This window comes from Aspergillus ibericus, assembly GCF_003184845.1.
Source record: "Aspergillus ibericus CBS 121593 unplaced genomic scaffold BO80scaffold_23, whole genome shotgun sequence".
NCBI lineage: Eukaryota > Fungi > Ascomycota > Eurotiomycetes > Eurotiales > Aspergillaceae > Aspergillus > Aspergillus ibericus.
The window spans coordinates 209,538-226,478 of NW_020292121.1; the positions used below are offsets into that span (position 1 = coordinate 209,538).

The following is a 16,941-nucleotide window of genomic DNA, read 5'->3' on the forward strand; positions in this document are numbered from 1 at the left end:
AACTCACCAACCCACCAATCTTTCATCCCCCCCCAAGCCCGCCATGTCCGGCGAATCTCTCCCCATCGCCCCCGCCGCCTTCGCCGAGGCCATCAAGGAGCTCCCTCTCCCCGTCCTCTACGCCAAGGTCTCCGAGATCCGCAACTCGATTGCGCACTTGCACCGTTCCAACCAGGAGCTGCGAACCTTCATCACCGAGTCCTGCGAGTCCGACGCCGACAAGCAAGAACTAGAAAGCTATATTGTCGAGAATGAAGGCGTCGCCGTCTCTATGACGGAGCGAATCGATCTGCTCAAGGCGGAGGTCGAGAATCGTGGGCAGCAGTGGATCGAGCTGGACGAGAAAGAGAAAGAGGAACAGAACGGAGATCCAACATCGTTACCCTCCCCGCCTGTTAATGGAGCGGCGCAAAGACCAGCGGCTACGGCGCAGCAGGATTCGTCCAACCCCGCATCGGCGGAGAATTCCGGGGATGCCCAGGCCGGCCAAGATGAAGAGGGGGTCTACCTTTGAAGCGGATTCTTGTTAGCCTTGGCTTTGGAACGTCGAGACAGGCAGGGTCCCGTGGGACTTACGCAGCATCGCCTACTGCTGTTCTGCGCGAGCGACGGAACGCTGATCTGTTGTGCTACCAGTCGACCTGCTGCCAAGGTGGTGTTATGCTGCTCTCCGCCCAGTCTGCATTCGCAGTCAACTTCTACCTACTGGATCCGGTTCAGGCGTGTCGCGCCGCTGGTGGTATTTTTTTAAGCATTATGCCAGGCATGCTAGTCGAAACTGGCCCTCCCGAGCGATCACCATGATCTACTCTATGGGACAGGACTTTGTGCTGTATTGTTCATAATCTCAGTTTGGCTGAACGGGGCCCTCTCCACGCCCGGCTAGTTCCAGAAAACTCAACCACCTCTCGTCCAGCCATGATACACCATGTTAATCTAGGCTACAATAATCGCGTAGTCGGTCGGGGTTGCCACAGGATATGCAAGAGTAACAGAAAGAAGAGATTCACACCGCATGCTAAATGCTTAACGCCAACTCTGTGTCATATAATCCGCGGGCTCCTTGAAAAAGGCAAGACACCAAGAAACGGCCATCATAGATTCGAGTATGACCGCCTAATCCGGTGGTGAGTTCTAACGCCAGGTCAGACAACTTCTTGCTGGTGAAAGGAGGATATAGTCAGTTGTGCTCCAGCTCAGCTAGAGGCTTGCTGCTGGCCCCAGTGGCCTCCTGACAAGGCCTCGGGCGGGATCCGCTGCTGCTTGATGAACAGGTCAATGAGTGGTTGCATCGGCTCCATCTCCTTGTCGGAGACGAGCTTGTAGTACTTGGCCACCGTGACGAAGTGGACGAAGCACATGTTGAGAATGTCATGCTTGTTGATGTGCCAGAAAGGGTTCAGCCAGTGCGCATGGTACAAGTGAGCGTAGCAGCGGAACATCTGCTTCATGATGCCCTGGCAGTCCTTGTAGAATGTCTGCGGGAAGCCACTGGACTTGCCGATCCATTCCTCCCCGGAGGTGGCGCTGGGGCCTCCTGCTTCATTCAGCGCAAAGGTATCCGGCATGCCCGTCACCTTTTCCGTGGGGAACATGACCGGGTCGTGGATCTTGCTGACGATCCATTTCTCGACACGGTTGATAAACTTGGGGGCCGAGATCTTGGCGGCACGACCATCCACCAGCCAGGTGTATGTCAGACTAAAGAGTGACACAGACGTTAGAAGGATTGCCGGATATCAAGAGCGGAGGGAGAGGAAGAGAGAGCGATCGACTTACCGGCCGGCCGACATGGTGGGGCAGGTGTTCTCGTTACAGATCGGTAATCCATTAAGGCTATTGACCTCCTGAATCACCTGGAGCATACCGTGGAGCAAGCGATATTGTTCGACAACTGCATGGAGCAAAGAATCAGCACCTGGGGGTCTCCGAGTGGAGGAGGCTGCAAGTCGGCTTACTCTGATGGGCCAGCCATTCGCCCAGCTCCACGTTCTTGGGACAGGCACACAAGGTCAAGAAGTTGCCCTTGACATTGAGGGGAGCGTATTTCTCCTGGAAGAAGTACTTGGGAGCATCGGGGTCGTACGTGGAAGAGGTGTCCACCGAGAGACTCGAGGTGAGCGACGGAGAGTTGGGCACATGGCCGGCCGTGGGGATCTGCGGCGTCGGCGACGGGGCCGGACTTCCATTGTTCATCTTCGCGTTGTTGCTGTTGTTATTATTATTGTTGTTGTTCTTGTTGTTGTTGCCTCTGCCAAACCCTTGGCGGCTGGAAAAGGGATCGAGTCGCAAGTCAGTTCAAGCTGGTCCAAACGGAGATGTGGGGGGAGAGGCGAAAAGGAGAGCGCCAGGAGGTGAAGTGCTGAAACAAAGGACAGCACGGTGATTATGGCCACAAATTCAGGGGCACCATTCTTTGTGCTCCCAGGCATGCAGCAGCAGCAGCAGCCCACTGGTGCCGAGCTGCAAGAGTGAAGGAGCAGGCAGGAAGATGCATAGTTAGGGGAAGAGGAGGAGGGAGGAGGAGGAGGGGGGGGGGGGGGGGAACCACATACACACTCTGAAAGAAAGTCGCCATGATGAATGAACACACACGTGCGCGGAAGACTGACTAATCTGGCGACAAGGGAATTGGGGGGAGGAAAAGTGAAAGTCCCGGAGGAGTGAGGGGGGAAAGAGGGGGGCGTGTTCAAAGGGGAGAAAAAGGGCAAGGCGAGGGGATTATTGAGGAATGAGGATGAATGACTTTGGGGATAGTCCGAGTTACTAAGGCAGTCAACCCCGATCTGGGCCTGATTTCCTCTGGGCGTTTCGGCTTCGCTCTTTCGGTCTGGCCCGTGGAGCTGCCCGCTGGCCCTAGTCCGCTTCAGGCCCGGAGGGGATCATCCTGCTGCCCGGCCGAGTGTCTCTCTCGCTCTCCCTCCAAGACATTATTCGCGATCCAGAGTGGTCGCGCGGCGTCCTATGCTCACCCAGCCCACAATTTGATACTCCCCTGGTTTACCTTCCCTGCGGCTGGTGTTACTCCTCTTACCTCCCCGCATCAGTCCATTTTTTACCCCGGGAGGTTGTGTCGACGACAATCTCCGGTCTCGCTCCAAAGCTGTCCCTAGCAGCAACCATCTTCATCGGCTGAATTTCTCGCACCTTCACATCAAACAAATGTCGTCGTCGGATGAGGACGTCGTCCGTCGTCCTGGGCGTGGCACAGGTGCCGCTCAGCCAGGGAGCCCATCTGGAAGCGAACGCAGCGAGGTCCCAGCGCGCAGTCAAAGCCCTGTTGGCTCAGATGCGGGCAACGTGAACGGTTACGACGATGCGGACCTGTTTGGCTCGGACGCCTCCGATGGAGGGTTTGGCGATGATGACGAGTATGGCTCTCTGACCCTTCTCGGACGACGGCATCCACTGACCTTTCCATAGTCGACCCCAACGGACACTGGACGACGAGGAACTCGATTCGGGAGATGACGTGGATCGCAACGATCGGGTGGGAGAGCCCATGGACTACGAAGGGGGAGCAGACTATGAAGAGACGGTGAATATCATGGACTTGAGCTTGAGCCGGGCACCGGAGCCAGTGACCTCCAACGGTGAGGTATGTTTCAAGCATCTACCAAGTGAACATTTCCATAGCTCACTGCTGCCATTCTAGGTGTACACGATGCCAGTCCCCCATTTTCTGTCCGTCGAAACAGAAGAGTTCAACCCGGAGACCTATGTTGCGCCTCCGTTTGCGACAGCGGCCACGTCTCTCTGCTGGCGCCATGATCCCGAGGACGAATCGCTCCTGCAGTCAAATGCCCGAATTATCCGCTGGGAGGATGGTTCCATGACTCTGCAGCTAGCATCCGCGCCGAAAGAGCAGTACCGTATCTCGACCAAGCCATTGGCACCACTCAGCAAGTCCGGCGAGTACGATACCAAACTAGATTCGCACGTGTACCTCGGCGCAGCCGCAGAAGCCTCCTCGGTGTTCCGACTCACCTCCCACCTCACTCATGGACTCACGGTTTACCCGACGACCATGGAAACCGATGATGCAGTGCAGCGTCTGCAGGAGTCGCTTGCTGCGGCCACCCGCGGAGCCAAGAAAACGCTGGACGGATCGGCACCTGTTATTGAAGTGAAGGAAGATCCCGAACTTGCCAAACGGCAAGCAGAGATGGCGGAACGGGAGAAATTGAAGGCCGCTCGTCGCCGCCAGCAGCTTCAAGACCGCGAGCTGGATCGCGGTCGTCGCCACGGGTTCCCCCATCGCACCGGAGGTGCTGGCCTCACTGTGGGCGGATTGGAAGATGACGACGGCCTACTGACGACTCGTGCGAAGAAGCCTCGCAAACCCAACCGCCGGGGTGAGATCTACACGGATGACGAAGAAGAGTATGACCGCCGCGGACGGACTCGGGAGGATGAGTATGACGAAGATGACGGTTTCCTGGTTGGCAGTGACGAAGAACCGGAGATCGTCGATGATGACGATGAAGAGGATGTTCTGGAGGATGACGATATGGATGCCGAAGGCGAGGAAGAAGACCTCCCGCCTGCAAGACCCCGACAGAAACGAGCCTCGCCCGAGGTCGAGAGGGGCACTCCTCCTACCCGGAAGAAGAACCGCTATATCGTGGACGATGACGACGAAGAGTGATTGCCTCTACCCCAGTGGATTCCCTTCGCAGTCCTATAAAATCTTGCCTTCCTATGCTAATGACATGTAACTGTACCATCAATTCTGGGAGTCATTATCGGCGCATGAATGGTCGACCCCACATCCAATGTTATACTTTGATATCAGGACTCTACTGCAGAAATATTTAACCGGGCGATTCTGCGAAGATGTACATATGGTGCAGGTAGATCAGCCTTGATTGTGAGAGGGAATGCTAATATCACAAGGGTATGGAAACGCAAACGTTCAGAGGTATGAGTATGATCGTCATGAATCGTGAGATGAGGGTCGCCAATTGACCCAGAGCAAAAAAAGAGGTCTGATGAACATGCCTCCGAGAGCATAGCCATGGAACGTAAATTACCATCAACGCCGGGTCCCCATTATATTTTCGAACCTGTGACGTGCCATCGAGTCTACGTAGATTCTGGAGTGTCCGGATAATCAGATGGCTCGAAATTAAACTTGGCGATGACATCGCGCGCACTTCGAATAATGCGCATACAGAGGGCGTCCCGCTCGTGGCACGATTCCTCCTCGGATGAAGAGCCTAGTTCGGGCACGGGGAGATGGCGTTCTTCCACTGGCAGCGGGTGTGATCGATGCCATCGTCGTTGACGTGCTTCCATTTCTTCAATGAGAGACAGAAGACTGGCGGTTTCTGCGCATGTGGGAATACCGGCCTGGTCATATGGTCCACCTATAACACCGTGTCGCACGGTTTGCCGCAGCCAGTCCTTCCAGCCTTTCATGGGATCCGATGAGCCATCTATTACCGCTGCGTAGGCAGGCGGTGTCGCCTGTCGGCCAAGGTCCATAGCATTGGCTTTGGCAACCTTTAGCCAGGTATCGGCAATGACAGTCAACAAGGTCCCCGTAAAGGTGACGTTCTGCATGCCTGTCGTGAAGCGCATTGGACATATTTGACAGCGGATGACTGCCTGGGCAGTTCTAGCCCCAATGTATAAGGAACATAGGGTATGATGGGAGACTGGAAACGGCGCAAGGGATGAAAGGTGGCTGAGACAAAGATATAGACAGGATAGACAGGGGCATTGGCGGTCGGACGAATCCGAGTCCGGGGAGGAGGTAGGAGGGAACTGCATCTGGGACAAGTCGGGCGGTGGTGTGAATAGGTTGGCGGATGAAGACGATACATTGGAAAAGTCTGGCCATAGGCTAGCTGTCGTAGGGATTGTGTCTATGGGCTTATTGAGGAAGAACTGCCCCGCATGGTTGTCGTTCCCATCCGCGAAGAAGATATGAGGACTGGTCTGGGATGTAGAGTTCGACGGCGTGTTTTCGGTTGTTCCAAAGGCTGATGATCCGAGGGAGGTCAAGTCTGAGTCGCTGGTCCAGGGCCCATTGCATGGCAGGCCAAAAGAAGGTAGATCGTCATCCTCTCGCAGCCGTTTCTTTGGGGGGCGTCCCATCTGTTTCTGTACTGAATAGTGGCAAAGGAGACCTTGTTTGATGCAGCGAGTGCAGCCGGTTAGCTCCCCCGAGCATTTCAGCTTGCGGTTTCCTAGTAGCATAGAAGACCACGGTTAGCGCCCACCAGCATCGAGTCCACCGAGGTAAGACATACTACACTCGTCACACGCCGCATGCCTCTTCACCGACCGTGCCATGGCGGTTGCGGCATCGCTATTTGGCGCATTGTTTCCGAATACCGGGTGGGACTGGCCGTGCTCCGGATAAAGCTGCTGATGCATCATGATGCAGAACTCGGGGGGGCTCAGCACCAGGCGTGCATTGATCAGACGTGAGGGAGGCCAAGAGGGGATGGAAATGAAGCAAGCAACTATTCGGAGATCGATAAGTTGCCTGCCTGAGGCCGGAGAGGGGAATCGATAAGAAAGGCGGTGTGTCACGTGGGCGGTCGGGATGCCCGCAAATCTCGGCCGCAGCAAAAAAAAAGTCGAAAAAGTCCAGCTTCGAGTTCTTCCAGAGGTGCTTCTCGTCAGGAAAAGCTACGCCGCCATGAATGCCTCCAAGCTTTCGAAGAAGCGCAAGGCTGTTACCAGAGATGTCGAGGAGGAGGCAGGTGTCTTCTCCGGAGACGAATTGAACGTCGGCGACATCAACGGCGCGCTTTCCGACAACGCCAACGAGCTGTCGAGTGACGAGGAGGACTCGGAAATCGAATTGATTGACGACTTCAGTGATGACGAGGACGAGGATGAGGAGGAGGAACTAGACAGCGACGAGATTCCCTCGGATGGAGAGGAGCCTTTGAAGAAGAAGGCCGGCAAACCCGTCGCCGACCTGGAAGTACCTACGAACGACGAAAGCTCGAGCGAGGAGGAGGCAGAAGTGAACTTCCGTATCGAAAAGGATGCCAATGGCAACGATCGTTATATCTACGACGAGATTAACCCGGACGACAATTCCGACTACTCTGACATCGACGAGAACGCCAACACAATCGGTAACATCCCGTTGACTTTCTACGATAAGTATCCCCATATTGGCTACGATATCAATGGAAAGAAGATCCTGCGTCCCGCCAAGGGCGAGGCCCTGGATGCCTTGCTGGACAGCATTGAGATCCCCAAGGGTTTCACCGGTCTGACCGATCCCTCGACCGGAAAGCCTCTGGAGCTGAGCCAGGATGAACTCGAACTGTTGCGCAAGGTGCAGATGAACGAAATCCCCGCGGAGGGCTACGACCCGTACGAGCCCTTGATGGAATGGTTCAGTAACAAGCAGGAAATCATGCCCCTCAGTGCTGCCCCGGAACCCAAGCGTCGATTCGTTCCGTCCAAGCACGAAGCCAAGCGGGTCATGAAGATCGTGAAGGCGATCCGGGAAGGTCGCATTCTGCCTTACAAGCCCCCGTCGGAGGAGAAGGAGGAGAGCCTCGATCTTGTCAGCTTTGACCTGTGGGCCGACGAGGCCGAGCGGCCTGATCACCCCATGCACATTCCTGCCCCCAAACTCCCTCCCCCCGGCTACGAGGAGAGTTACCACCCGCCTCCGGAATATCTGCCCAGCAACAAGGAGCGGAAGACTTGGGAGGAAGCCGACCCAGAGGACCGGGAGCAAGAGTATCTTCCTACCGACTTTGGCTCTCTCCGCAAGGTTCCTGGTTACGGCGAATTTGTCAAGGAGAAGTTCGAACGTTGCTTGGATCTTTACTTGGCCCCTAGAGTTCGCCGGAGCAAGCTGAACATCGACCCTGAGAGTCTCCTTCCCAAGCTGCCTAGCCCCGAGGAACTGAAGCCGTTCCCGTCTGTCTGCGCGACGGTGTTCCGGGGACACAAGGGCCGTGTTCGTTCTCTTAATGTTGATCCCACTGGCGTGTGGCTTGCGACTGGTGGCGACGACGGTACGGTTCGCGTGTGGGAATTGCTCACTGGTCGCCAGTTGTATAGCGTCAAGGTCAGTGACGAGGATCCTGTGAACGTCGTCCGCTGGAGGCCTGGCAAGGACGCTGTCGTCCTGGCTGCCGCTGCGGGTGATGATCTCTTCCTCATCGTGCCCCCGATTCTCGACCCCGAGCTTGAGCAAGCCAGCTTGGAACTCATGGATGCCGGCTGGGGATACGCCGCCTCGAAACCTGCCCCCAAGGCCTCGGAAGAGAAGAAGACCACTCCTCCCCAGTGGGCGCGGCCGTCGTCTGCCCTCGCCGACTCCGGCGTGTGCGCCGTCATTCCCCTTCGCTATGTGGCCAAGTCTATCTCGTGGCATCGCCGCGGTGACTACTTTGTCACGGTCTGCCCGGGCTCTTCTACCCCGGCTTCCATGGCCATTGCGATCCACACCGTGTCCAAGCACTTGACCCAGTACCCCTTCAGCCGGCGTATCAAGGGAGGTGGCCCGCCTCAGACTGCGCACTTCCACCCCTCCAAGCCCATCCTCTTCGTCGCCAACCAACGCACCGTTCGTGCCTACGATCTCTCGCGCCAACTCCTCGTCAAGATCGTCCAGCCCGGTGCCCGCTGGATCTCTTCCTTCGACATCCACCCGACGTCCTCCACCGCCTCGGGTGGCGACAACCTCATTGTTGGATCCTACGACCGTCGTCTGTTGTGGCACGATCTGGAGCTTTCCCAGCGCCCCTACAAGACCCTTCGTTACCACCGCAAGGCTATCCGTGCGGTCAAGTTCCACCCCAGCGGCCGCTACCCTCTGTTCGCGGACGCCAGTGACGATGGCTCTCTCCAGATCTTCCACGGCAGCGTCACGGGTGACATGCTCAGCAACGCCAGCATCGTCCCCCTCAAGGTCCTCAAGGGCCACAAGATCACCGGCGAGCTGGGCGTGTTGGACCTGGACTGGCACCCGCGCGAAGCCTGGTGTGTCAGTGCCGGCGCCGACGGAACCTGCCGGTTATGGATGTAAATTACACCGTCGACTTGCAAGCGTATATGAATCCGTCGTCCCTGTTCTCACAGCCGTCCTTGTATCCTGGTCCATCTACATGGGAGGCGTTTTGGTGTGCATCTGTTAGAGTTTCTGATATCCATCCATACAAAAGTTCATTCTCAACTTCACATCCCAGTAGATCCCAAACCTACCACAGTCTACACTAGTCATTTGACCATATGTTTAAAGAAGCCCCGTTCCCATCCACATGAATGTATCATATCATTAATCAGCCCCCAAAAGAAACAAATCATCATCTATCACTCTACCCAAAGCTTTTGAACAAACACCCTATATCTATACACAAGAAAAACCTGCCATAAACAACAAAGAAGTACGAAAAAGATGTGGTAATCTATTTACACCACCCCCCCGCTCCAATCCCGACGCAACTTCTCATACTTCTTCAGATCCGTCACACTGGGTCTAATAAACGCCTTCGCGGCCACAAAGTCCTCGAACTTGATGGTATCACGTCGCTTGATAGCCGAGTAACCGGCACGACGGAGCAAGCTGCCCAGATCGGCACCACTGAAGCCCTCGCATTCCTCGGCCAGACGGCGCAGGTCCTCGTTGAATTCGATGGGGAGGTTCCGGACGATGGTTTGGAGGATCTCGACGCGCTCGAGGGGACTGGGGAGGTTGACGAAGAGGAGGGTTTCGAGACGGCCGGGACGGAGCATGGCGGGATCGATGATATCGGGGCGGTTGGTGGCGGCGATGACGTAGATGCCCTGGCGACTGCTGCCGAGGCCGTCGAGTTCGGTGAGGAGGGTGTTGACGACGCGGGCGGAGGCCTCGGAGAGGGTGTCGTCGCGGCGGGGGACGAGGGCGTCGAGTTCATCGAAGAAGATGACGCAGGGGACGGAGGAGCGGGCGCGGACGAAGACCTGGCGGACGGCGCGTTCGGATTCACCGACGAACTTGTTGAGGAGCTCGGGACCCTTGACGCTGATGAAGTTGGCGCGGGACTCGTTGGCCACGGCTTTGGCCAGGAGGGTTTTACCGCAACCGGGGGGACCCCAGAGGAGGACGCCGGTGGGGGCGGTGATGCCCACGTTGGCGTACACCTCGGGGTGCTTGATGGGCTCGACGATGGCGGTGGATAACTCGTCGCGGATGCCGCCGAGGGCACCGATGTCGGCCCAGGTGGTGTCGGGGATGGTGGCGAAGCCTTCACGCTTGGAGGAGGGTTGGATCTTGGGGAGGGCCGTGAAGAAGTCGCCGTTGGAGACCAGCACCGTTTGCGTTTCGTCGCCGATGGGCGTTTCCTTGGCGTGGGCGATGAGCTGGCGCAGTTCCTTGACTTTGGGGCTGATGTCGTCCTGGCCTTCGATTTCCATTTCCTCGCCGCTGTTGGCCTTGAGGAGCTCGAGGTATCGCTTGATGGCGGCGGAGCCGGCGGTTGCGACGAGGTCGTTGAGATCGGCGCCGACGAAGCCGGGGGTTCGCTTGGCGAGGGTTTTGAAGTCAAGGTCGTCGGCGAGACGCAGCTTGCGGGTCAGGGCGCGCAGGATCTGCTCGCGGACGGGCTCGGAGGGCACAGTCATGTTGATTTCCTTGTCGAATCGGCCACCGCGACGCAGAGCTGCGTCGAGGCTGTCGGGTCGGTTGGTGGCGGCGAGGACGATGACGGGCTTACCGTCCGTCTTTTCGAGGGCCAGGTCATCCATGCAGGTCAGAAGTTGGGCGACGATTCTCTTTTCCATCTCTCGTTGGGCGCTTTCACGCTTGGGGGTGATGGCGTCGATTTCGTCGATGAAGATGAGGCAGGGTGCGATCCTCTTAGCCTCTTCGAAGTACTCGCGGAGGGCCTTCTCGGACTCTCCCGACATGCCGGAGATGACCGACGGAGCGGATATGGAGATGAAGGGGACGCCCAGCTCGGCTGCGAATGCATTCGCAATCATGGTTTTACCGCAACCTGGCGGGCCATGGAGCAGGACACCCCGGGGCGGTTGGACATTGGACGACATGTAGACTTGCGGGCGAGTCATGGGCAGGATGACGAGGTCTCCAAGTTCCTGGACCACATCGTCCAGACCACCCAGATCGGCCAGACTGACATGAGTAGGAGGGGAACGGTCGACTGCGGCCTCGGCCTTGCGCCGCTTGGAGGACTGGGATTCGCCGCCGTGGTGTCGCTTCTTCGTGGAGGTGGAGGTAGATGCCGGTACTGTCGTCTCGGCGGTGTTCGATTCGCTCTGTTTTGACGGTTTGGCGGCGGTGCCTGTGTTCCACATGCCAACCAGGCTCTTGTTAAGGCTGTTGGACTCCTGCTCCCGTCAGTTACCGACCGATTGCCAGCCAGAGTGCAACCGCTCTCGAGGAGGGACTTCCGCGAGGCAGAGCGCAGGTTCCATACCGGAGGTGCGGGTTGTTCCTCCAGACCTTCAAAGTCACCGTCTATCGAGTCGTTCTCATCTTCGCCGAGTACTCCCACCACTCGCTCGATGCTGTCCTCGAGGATCCTCTTGGGCTTCCTGTTCAGACTGGAATTGGACCGTTTGATGGTGTCGTAGATCCCGGAGACCGATAGACGAAATTGGTCATTCTCAGCATTATCATCTATGATTTTGCGCACGATCTGGTAGATCTGTGAACGGTGGGTGTTAGCGAATAAATATATGTTATGTCTATAAAACCCCGACTGGGGCCGCGCGACGATGGCGCTGCTCTTACATCCTTGTCGAGGCCCTGCCTCAGCGTCGGCCTGCCCCCACGGCGCATCTTGTGTAGAGCAAGGGCTGTAATTATATATTTCTGGCTGATTGATAACGACGAGCGCAGACGATCTTCCCACAATTTTAGAGCCCCGGAGAATCGAAGCCCCGGCGGAGAGCAGCCAAAGACCGGCAGTTTCGCGAGCGGTGTAAGCCCCCATTGGGCAATGGTGCCCGCGGCGGGAATTACGATAACGGGAACCGGCGCTGATACGGACGCACGTCATCGGACTGGTTCGATCTCCCCCTACGCTCCGTGATAGACAGACCCAATATGCCCTGACAATGGGGAATTCCAACAGCACTCATAAGATCTCCGCGCAGGACCGGTATGTGATTCCCGTCTCTCTGCCCGATCGCTGGCTTCATCGGCGCTGTCCTTCACCAGTCAACCCACCCAACTAACTGCAACTCCTCTCCTCAGGGCCATCCTCGACCTCAAGAACCAGCGTGACAAGCTCCATCAGTACCAGAAGCGGATCACCGTTCTGACGGACCGCGAAACGGCAATCGCGAAAGAATGTCTGGCCCGGAATGACCGCAAGCGCGCCCTGCTCGCCCTGCGCCGCAAGAAGTACCAGGAGTCGCTCCTGGATAAAACCGACAAACAGCTCGAGCAGCTGGAACAACTCACGGGACAGATCGAGTTTGCGCTCGTGCAGAAGGATGTTCTGTTCGGTTTACAGCAGGGCACCAAGGTCCTGCAGACCATCAACAAAGAAATGGGCGGTCTTGAAGGGGTGGAGAAACTGATGGGTGAGACGGAGGAGGCGAGAGCCTATCAAGAGGTGAGAATGCGCGATGGATTGTTTGGCAGACTCGGTGTGCTGACGAGGTGGTGGCGGTACAGGAAATCAGCGAGATGCTTGCTGGGCGTTTGTCCAGTCAAGATGAGGACGAGGTTGAAGACGAACTGGAGGCGTTGCAACGGGCCGTCCAGGGTCCCGTTGTCCTGCCGAATGCACCCAGCTCGACATTCCCGGAGCAGGCAGAGGGCGAGGGGATCAAGGAAGACGAGCACGTCGCGGAAGAAGCAGACGCCACGGTCGAGGAGCGAGTCGCGATCGCTGCTTGAGACTGACATATATACGACGGCCCCCCTTCGGGGCCCTATTTCATTTGCAGTCCTTAGCATTTATGGCGTTGGTGGTTTTAGGGATTTCAAAGTATAATGTTGTTAGATTCATTGCTACTTGCACGCTAGTAACTAGACAGCTGAACATGGAATCACACGCATTGTCTCAGTAGAGTCCAGCTCCATAACCAAGCGAGAGTTGCAGCTCTGGCTAGTTAGTCCCAACCGTCGCCGACATTTGATCTTCTTGGCAAACATCGAGCCACCATGCGATGCCTACAATCAATGACCTCCAACCACACAACGATCCCACGAGACTACCACTCTCACAATATTCTGCTGCCTACACCATTCACACCCTGGATAGCGACATGGTCATTCGGATTGGCAGCTGCCTCGTAGAGGAAACTGATGGGTTCCCTATTCAAAGCCATAAACTGTCCCTTGAAGCCGATGTAGCCAACATTGGTGACGTCTTCCTCCCCGTCGCTCCAGTTGTCCTCGAAGAACAAAGTGATGGAAGTGGTCGCGTTCCAATGCGCGCGATTCAATGGCAACTCGAAGACATCCGCTCCAGGCACTGGCTGGGGGACATCCACCTTCTGCGTGGGCTTTAGCTCCGAGGCCGTTGAGAAGTCCAGGTCGTCGCGGTTCTTGAACAGCTTCAGGGTCTTGGGGGCGGATGATGTAGGCGCGGTGTAGATGAGGAGGGAGTGGACGTTAACTTGGCCGGTGAACCTGAAGTATCAAAATGGGTTAGTTATATAGGGGTGGGCGCGTTGTACGAGGTAGAATGCTGGGTGGGTTATCGCGACGCGAAGCTGATGAGGGGCATTTGGCGGGGTAAAACCTTCGCCACAGCGTCGTTGGACGCTCGACGACACACCGCGATGAAAAGCTGGTATGACTTACGGGATATACATCAGAAGCTGCTCATCTGCATCGCTTTCGAGCTCCGGCTCATCGTTCAGCCTTTCAGACCATGTCTTTTTTACAATCGCCGCGCCCGACTTGGGAGTTGCCTCTGCAGCTCCGGTCAGCATCCTTTGAATAAGCTGAGCAGAGGGGGTTCTTCTCGTATACCGTTCAATGTAGTAATCGAATCAAACTGGATTTGGGAGTACAGGAGAGACTGGAGTGCGGGGGTGATGTCGTTGGAATGATCGTGGCCATCTTCTCCGTGGCAATGTCCGCTGTGATCGTGATGATGATGACCCGACATCTTGGACCTGTAACCGAGGAGATTGCGGGCTTAAGTGGTCGGATCCCTGACTGAGGAACAATTTAAAGATTGTGAATTGCCCGAGGTTGTGAGGACCTTGAATTCTCAGTAGCGAAACAAACAGGAGTCAGAGTGGTGGTTCTGGAGGGTTCTGGGGAGGTTCGGATGCATCGATGGTGGGAGAGCGACAACCGAGTCCTCTCATTTTCGCCATTTCGCTACTGATATCTTCTGGCGTGCCTTGAGCCTGCAGTTTCCCTGTCCTACTCTGACCGGCTCGCATAGCTGGCATGGGTAATTCTACGTCGGTGACTACAAATGAAGACATGCGTAGTCTAGGATATCAGGATATCACTCTAAAGGGCAACGCTGCTAAATATAGTACAGATGTAGCTTGTCCATATCATCGAGAACTACTTGTAGGTTCGCAATCGCCTCCATCTCACACTCCGCTCTCCACAGAGTGTCGCATCAATGGACTTGGTAATAGTTTGGGGCGTATTCCAGAAGGTAGTTCTTCTCAATCTTGGTCACGTCGCGGATGAAGGTCTTCTCGCCGGTCTGCAATATCTCATGGAAGATGACCCAGTCGGCTTTTCGATTCTACATACCAGTCAGCAGTGATACTTCGCATAGCAGGTCAGGATCTGATGTCCAACATACAAACATCAAGGAGCTTGGATGAGCATGGAGAGTCAGGCCTCCGCTCACGGTCTTGAACGTCCCGTCGGGCTGCATTTTTGCAGCGTGTGCAAAATAGCCCGTGGTAAGGCACCTCCGAATTTGCTCCGGGAGATTGCTTGGGTCGTCTTGTCTGGATCGAGCGGAAAGGGTCTCGTCGACCTGGATCCCAAAGCGCTCCAGGTACCGCTTGAGCTGCCCCCTTACGCTCACAGCTCGCTGCAGCGATCGGTAGTTTAAGAGGTTGTCCCGACACCACTTGGAGTCCTTCTTCCCCTTGGTGACAAATGCCTGGTAAACGTTGAGGTACGTTAAGTGGTCGCCTTCTTCGACAGCAAACTTCCTGCGGTGGCTCTCTGAAGATTTTCTATCCCCCTCATGCTGAACCCACACGGAACCCTGAAGACTGACCATGGCAGCGATCGACAAGATCTCACTCAGGCAGTTGAAAGACGGCGCTGATAGAAGCACCTTCGCCATCATCGGGTCGACGGCCAGCTCTGCCATCCGCATGCCCTGGGGCTTGGTGAGCTTGGCATAATCATCAACTGCTCCCAGCGAATACAGAAGCTCGAATGCGCGGATAACTAGCTCTGTGGGAGGAGAAGTCAAAAAGTCAAACCTGACAATGTTATCGATCCCCAGGGCCTTAAGCTGCATGATGACAGGTGCTAGGTTGGACCGCTGAATCTCTGGGACGGTAGCGTCTGGGAGCTGTTCATACGCTTGCTGAGTATAGAGGCGGAAACACTTCCCAGGTTTCGTTCGCCCAGCTCGACCCGCACGCTGGACAGCTGCTGCCTTGGAGATGGGCACTGCTGTCAGGGTCTCTATGCCCGTGCTGGGATTATAAGCTCTGAGCTTCGCGAAGCCACAATCGACAACGTATACGATGCCGTTGATAGTAACTGAAGCCTCGGCGATGTTTGTCGACACGATGACCTTGCGTGTATTCTCTGGTGCCGGTTCAAAAACGTACATTTGTTGATCCGTGGTGAGGCCAGAATACAGCGGCAGCGGCAGGACAGCCTGCGCCTTAGGATGCAGTGTTGCAGCTCGTTCAGCAATCAACTGGACCGTAGTATCGATTTCCTCCCGGCCTGTCAAGAATACTAGTACATCACCTTCCGCCTCTTGTAGGTGGATGTCAAACACGGTTTTGACCGCACGTTCGACGTACTCTTCCGCAGGAGACTCAAGGAAGAGCATGTCCACTGGATACATGCGACCTTCCAGACTGATGATTCTTCCCACCTTCCCACCGATCTCACCGGATTCTGCTTCGCTGTTGAAGTCCTCGCCGGCAAAGAATCGCAAAAAGTCCTCGGCCTGTAAAGTTGCACTACTGACCACAATCCTAAGCTCAGGCCGCCTTTTCATGATCTTCTTGAGAATTCCCAGGAGAATATCGGTACTGAGAGATCTTTCGTGAGCTTCATCCACCATGATTACGGAATACCGTGACAGCAGAGGATCTACGAGGGCCTCTCTAAGCAACATTCCGTCTGTTAGGAATTTGATTCTGGTTGAAGCCGAAGTTAGGTCCTCGAAACGGATTGAGTAGCCCACCTCTTCGCCGAGCTTGCAGCGCATTTCCTCGGCTACCCTGGCTGCCACCGTGGTAGCTGCCACTCGACGCGGCTGTAGTGCATTAGCTTTCTTCCTGCATCGATATTGAACGCGAAGAGCGGAGACAGAGGGGAATTACCTGCGTCACGGCTATGGCTTTCCCATCTGCACACCATCCTGCTTGGTCAAGATACTGGGGCAGCTGTGTCGTTTTTCCACTTCCTGTTTGCCCAACGACGATGGTCACGGGATAGGTCTCGACTAGATACAATAAGCTCTGCTTGTGCCTGGCAATTGGAAGTAATGCGGCCGGCTTGTACAGAGCCGGGATAAAGGTGGTCGAGAGATCCAACTCGGAAGTCATTGTGATTGGATCCAGTGCCTATTGATCACCATCGGATGGGCCTAGTAGGTGGTTCGCAGCACCGATGTCAACCAGAGGCGAGCAAGAAGCGAGTCAAGGAAACGCTGGTAGACCTAGGATGGACATATCGAGACCATCGGCAGCAAAATCCCCGGGTCAGCTGTGAATTTGCCCTCCAGTGGCAGCAAGACATCGTATTGTTTGGGCCGCGATGCCGGCGCACCTGCGGCATCGCTTACCTAATCTCCGTGCTGTCACGTGGCGCAA

At 56.0% G+C, this 16,941-nt stretch overlaps 9 protein-coding genes across 9 annotated transcripts; 4 read left to right on the forward strand and 5 right to left on the reverse strand.

The window, feature by feature from the left end:
- Positions 1-43: 43 nt before the first annotated feature.
- Positions 44-514, forward strand: BO80DRAFT_357305 (uncharacterized protein; the record flags this gene model as incomplete). The annotated part of the gene is made up of 1 exon (XM_025715833.1): positions 44-514. The coding sequence occupies one exon, from the start codon at positions 44-46 to the stop codon at positions 512-514; it is 471 nt and encodes a 156-aa protein (XP_025574589.1).
- A 649-nt stretch (positions 515-1,163) lies between these two features.
- On the reverse strand, positions 1,164-2,291 carry BO80DRAFT_104144 (Mob1/phocein family protein). Its single transcript, XM_025713353.1, has 3 exons — positions 1,959-2,291; positions 1,780-1,894; positions 1,164-1,701 (listed from the first exon to the last, which is right to left on the reverse strand). The coding sequence occupies exons 1-3, from the start codon at positions 2,194-2,196 to the stop codon at positions 1,197-1,199; spliced, it is 858 nt and encodes a 285-aa protein (XP_025574590.1). The 5' UTR covers positions 2,197-2,291; the 3' UTR covers positions 1,164-1,196.
- Positions 2,292-2,742: 451 nt separating this feature from the next.
- Positions 2,743-5,091, forward strand: BO80DRAFT_408468 (Paf1-complex subunit LEO1). Its single transcript, XM_025717848.1, has 3 exons — positions 2,743-3,371; positions 3,424-3,598; positions 3,656-5,091. Exons 1-3 carry the CDS (start codon positions 3,163-3,165, stop codon positions 4,646-4,648), a joined length of 1,377 nt encoding a protein of 458 aa, XP_025574591.1. The 5' UTR covers positions 2,743-3,162; the 3' UTR covers positions 4,649-5,091.
- Positions 5,086-6,387, reverse strand: BO80DRAFT_357102 (Zn(II)2Cys6 transcription factor rglT; the record flags this gene model as incomplete). Its single annotated transcript, XM_025715825.1, has 2 exons — positions 5,086-6,194; positions 6,258-6,387. The coding sequence occupies 2 exons, from the start codon at positions 6,385-6,387 to the stop codon at positions 5,086-5,088; spliced, it is 1,239 nt and encodes a 412-aa protein (XP_025574592.1).
- Positions 6,388-6,604: 217 nt separating this feature from the next.
- erb1 (ribosome biogenesis protein ERB1) lies at positions 6,605-9,289 on the forward strand. Its single transcript, XM_025719595.1, has one exon. It carries the CDS (start codon positions 6,653-6,655, stop codon positions 9,014-9,016), a length of 2,364 nt encoding a protein of 787 aa, XP_025574593.1. The 5' UTR covers positions 6,605-6,652; the 3' UTR covers positions 9,017-9,289.
- BO80DRAFT_425766 (putative AAA family ATPase/60S ribosome export protein Rix7) lies at positions 9,180-11,804 on the reverse strand. The gene is made up of 3 exons (XM_025719596.1): positions 11,723-11,804; positions 11,406-11,636; positions 9,180-11,316 (listed from the first exon to the last, which is right to left on the reverse strand). The coding sequence occupies exons 1-3, from the start codon at positions 11,768-11,770 to the stop codon at positions 9,400-9,402; spliced, it is 2,196 nt and encodes a 731-aa protein (XP_025574594.1). The 5' UTR covers positions 11,771-11,804; the 3' UTR covers positions 9,180-9,399.
- A 138-nt stretch (positions 11,805-11,942) lies between these two features.
- Positions 11,943-12,999, forward strand: BO80DRAFT_425767 (ESCRT-III subunit protein VPS20). Its single transcript, XM_025719597.1, has 3 exons — positions 11,943-12,092; positions 12,188-12,551; positions 12,614-12,999. The coding sequence occupies exons 1-3, from the start codon at positions 12,049-12,051 to the stop codon at positions 12,836-12,838; spliced, it is 633 nt and encodes a 210-aa protein (XP_025574595.1). The 5' UTR covers positions 11,943-12,048; the 3' UTR covers positions 12,839-12,999.
- BO80DRAFT_425768 (PITH domain-containing protein) lies at positions 12,940-14,224 on the reverse strand. Its single transcript, XM_025719598.1, has 3 exons — positions 13,922-14,224; positions 13,751-13,862; positions 12,940-13,576 (listed from the first exon to the last, which is right to left on the reverse strand). Exons 1-3 carry the CDS (start codon positions 14,058-14,060, stop codon positions 13,165-13,167), a joined length of 663 nt encoding a protein of 220 aa, XP_025574596.1. The 5' UTR covers positions 14,061-14,224; the 3' UTR covers positions 12,940-13,164.
- A 169-nt stretch (positions 14,225-14,393) lies between these two features.
- BO80DRAFT_465414 (putative ATP dependent RNA helicase) lies at positions 14,394-16,845 on the reverse strand. The gene is made up of 3 exons (XM_025722712.1): positions 16,450-16,845; positions 14,724-16,382; positions 14,394-14,663 (listed from the first exon to the last, which is right to left on the reverse strand). Exons 1-3 carry the CDS (start codon positions 16,672-16,674, stop codon positions 14,532-14,534), a joined length of 2,016 nt encoding a protein of 671 aa, XP_025574597.1. The 5' UTR covers positions 16,675-16,845; the 3' UTR covers positions 14,394-14,531.
- Between the last annotated feature and the right edge of the window lie 96 nt (positions 16,846-16,941).

Coding starts and splice junctions, on each gene's coding strand:
- BO80DRAFT_104144 (XM_025713353.1), bottom strand. CDS start 2,196: ATGAACAATGGAAGTCCGGCCCCGTCGCCGACGCCGCAGATCCCCACG. Junction 1,895..1,958: donor CGAATGGCTGGCCCATCAGA/GTAAGCCGACTT, acceptor TGCTCCATGCAG/TTGTCGAACAATATCGCTTG. Junction 1,702..1,779: donor CCCACCATGTCGGCCGGCCG/GTAAGTCGATCG, acceptor GTCACTCTTTAG/TCTGACATACACCTGGCTGG.
- BO80DRAFT_425767 (XM_025719597.1), top strand. CDS start 12,049: ATGGGGAATTCCAACAGCACTCATAAGATCTCCGCGCAGGACCG. Junction 12,093..12,187: donor AAGATCTCCGCGCAGGACCG/GTATGTGATTCC, acceptor TCCTCTCCTCAG/GGCCATCCTCGACCTCAAGA. Junction 12,552..12,613: donor AGGCGAGAGCCTATCAAGAG/GTGAGAATGCGC, acceptor GTGGCGGTACAG/GAAATCAGCGAGATGCTTGC.
- BO80DRAFT_465414 (XM_025722712.1), bottom strand. CDS start 16,674: ATGACTTCCGAGTTGGATCTCTCGACCACCTTTATCCCGGCTCTGTAC. Junction 16,383..16,449: donor AAGCCATAGCCGTGACGCAG/GTAATTCCCCTC, acceptor AATGCACTACAG/CCGCGTCGAGTGGCAGCTAC. Junction 14,664..14,723: donor ATCCAAGCTCCTTGATGTTT/GTATGTTGGACA, acceptor ACTGGTATGTAG/AATCGAAAAGCCGACTGGGT.
- BO80DRAFT_425768 (XM_025719598.1), bottom strand. CDS start 14,060: ATGTCGGGTCATCATCATCACGATCACAGCGGACATTGCCACGGAGAA. Junction 13,863..13,921: donor TTCGATTACTACATTGAACG/GTATACGAGAAG, acceptor CCGGAGCTGCAG/AGGCAACTCCCAAGTCGGGC. Junction 13,577..13,750: donor CAGCTTCTGATGTATATCCC/GTAAGTCATACC, acceptor TTGATACTTCAG/GTTCACCGGCCAAGTTAACG.
- BO80DRAFT_425766 (XM_025719596.1), bottom strand. CDS start 11,770: ATGCGCCGTGGGGGCAGGCCGACGCTGAGGCAGGGCCTCGACAAGGAT. Junction 11,637..11,722: donor GGCAGGGCCTCGACAAGGAT/GTAAGAGCAGCG, acceptor CACCGTTCACAG/ATCTACCAGATCGTGCGCAA. Junction 11,317..11,405: donor AGGAACAACCCGCACCTCCG/GTATGGAACCTG, acceptor TGACGGGAGCAG/GAGTCCAACAGCCTTAACAA.
- erb1 (XM_025719595.1), top strand. CDS start 6,653: ATGAATGCCTCCAAGCTTTCGAAGAAGCGCAAGGCTGTTACCAGAGAT.
- BO80DRAFT_408468 (XM_025717848.1), top strand. CDS start 3,163: ATGTCGTCGTCGGATGAGGACGTCGTCCGTCGTCCTGGGCGTGGCACA. Junction 3,372..3,423: donor GGGTTTGGCGATGATGACGA/GTATGGCTCTCT, acceptor ACCTTTCCATAG/TCGACCCCAACGGACACTGG. Junction 3,599..3,655: donor CAGTGACCTCCAACGGTGAG/GTATGTTTCAAG, acceptor CTGCCATTCTAG/GTGTACACGATGCCAGTCCC.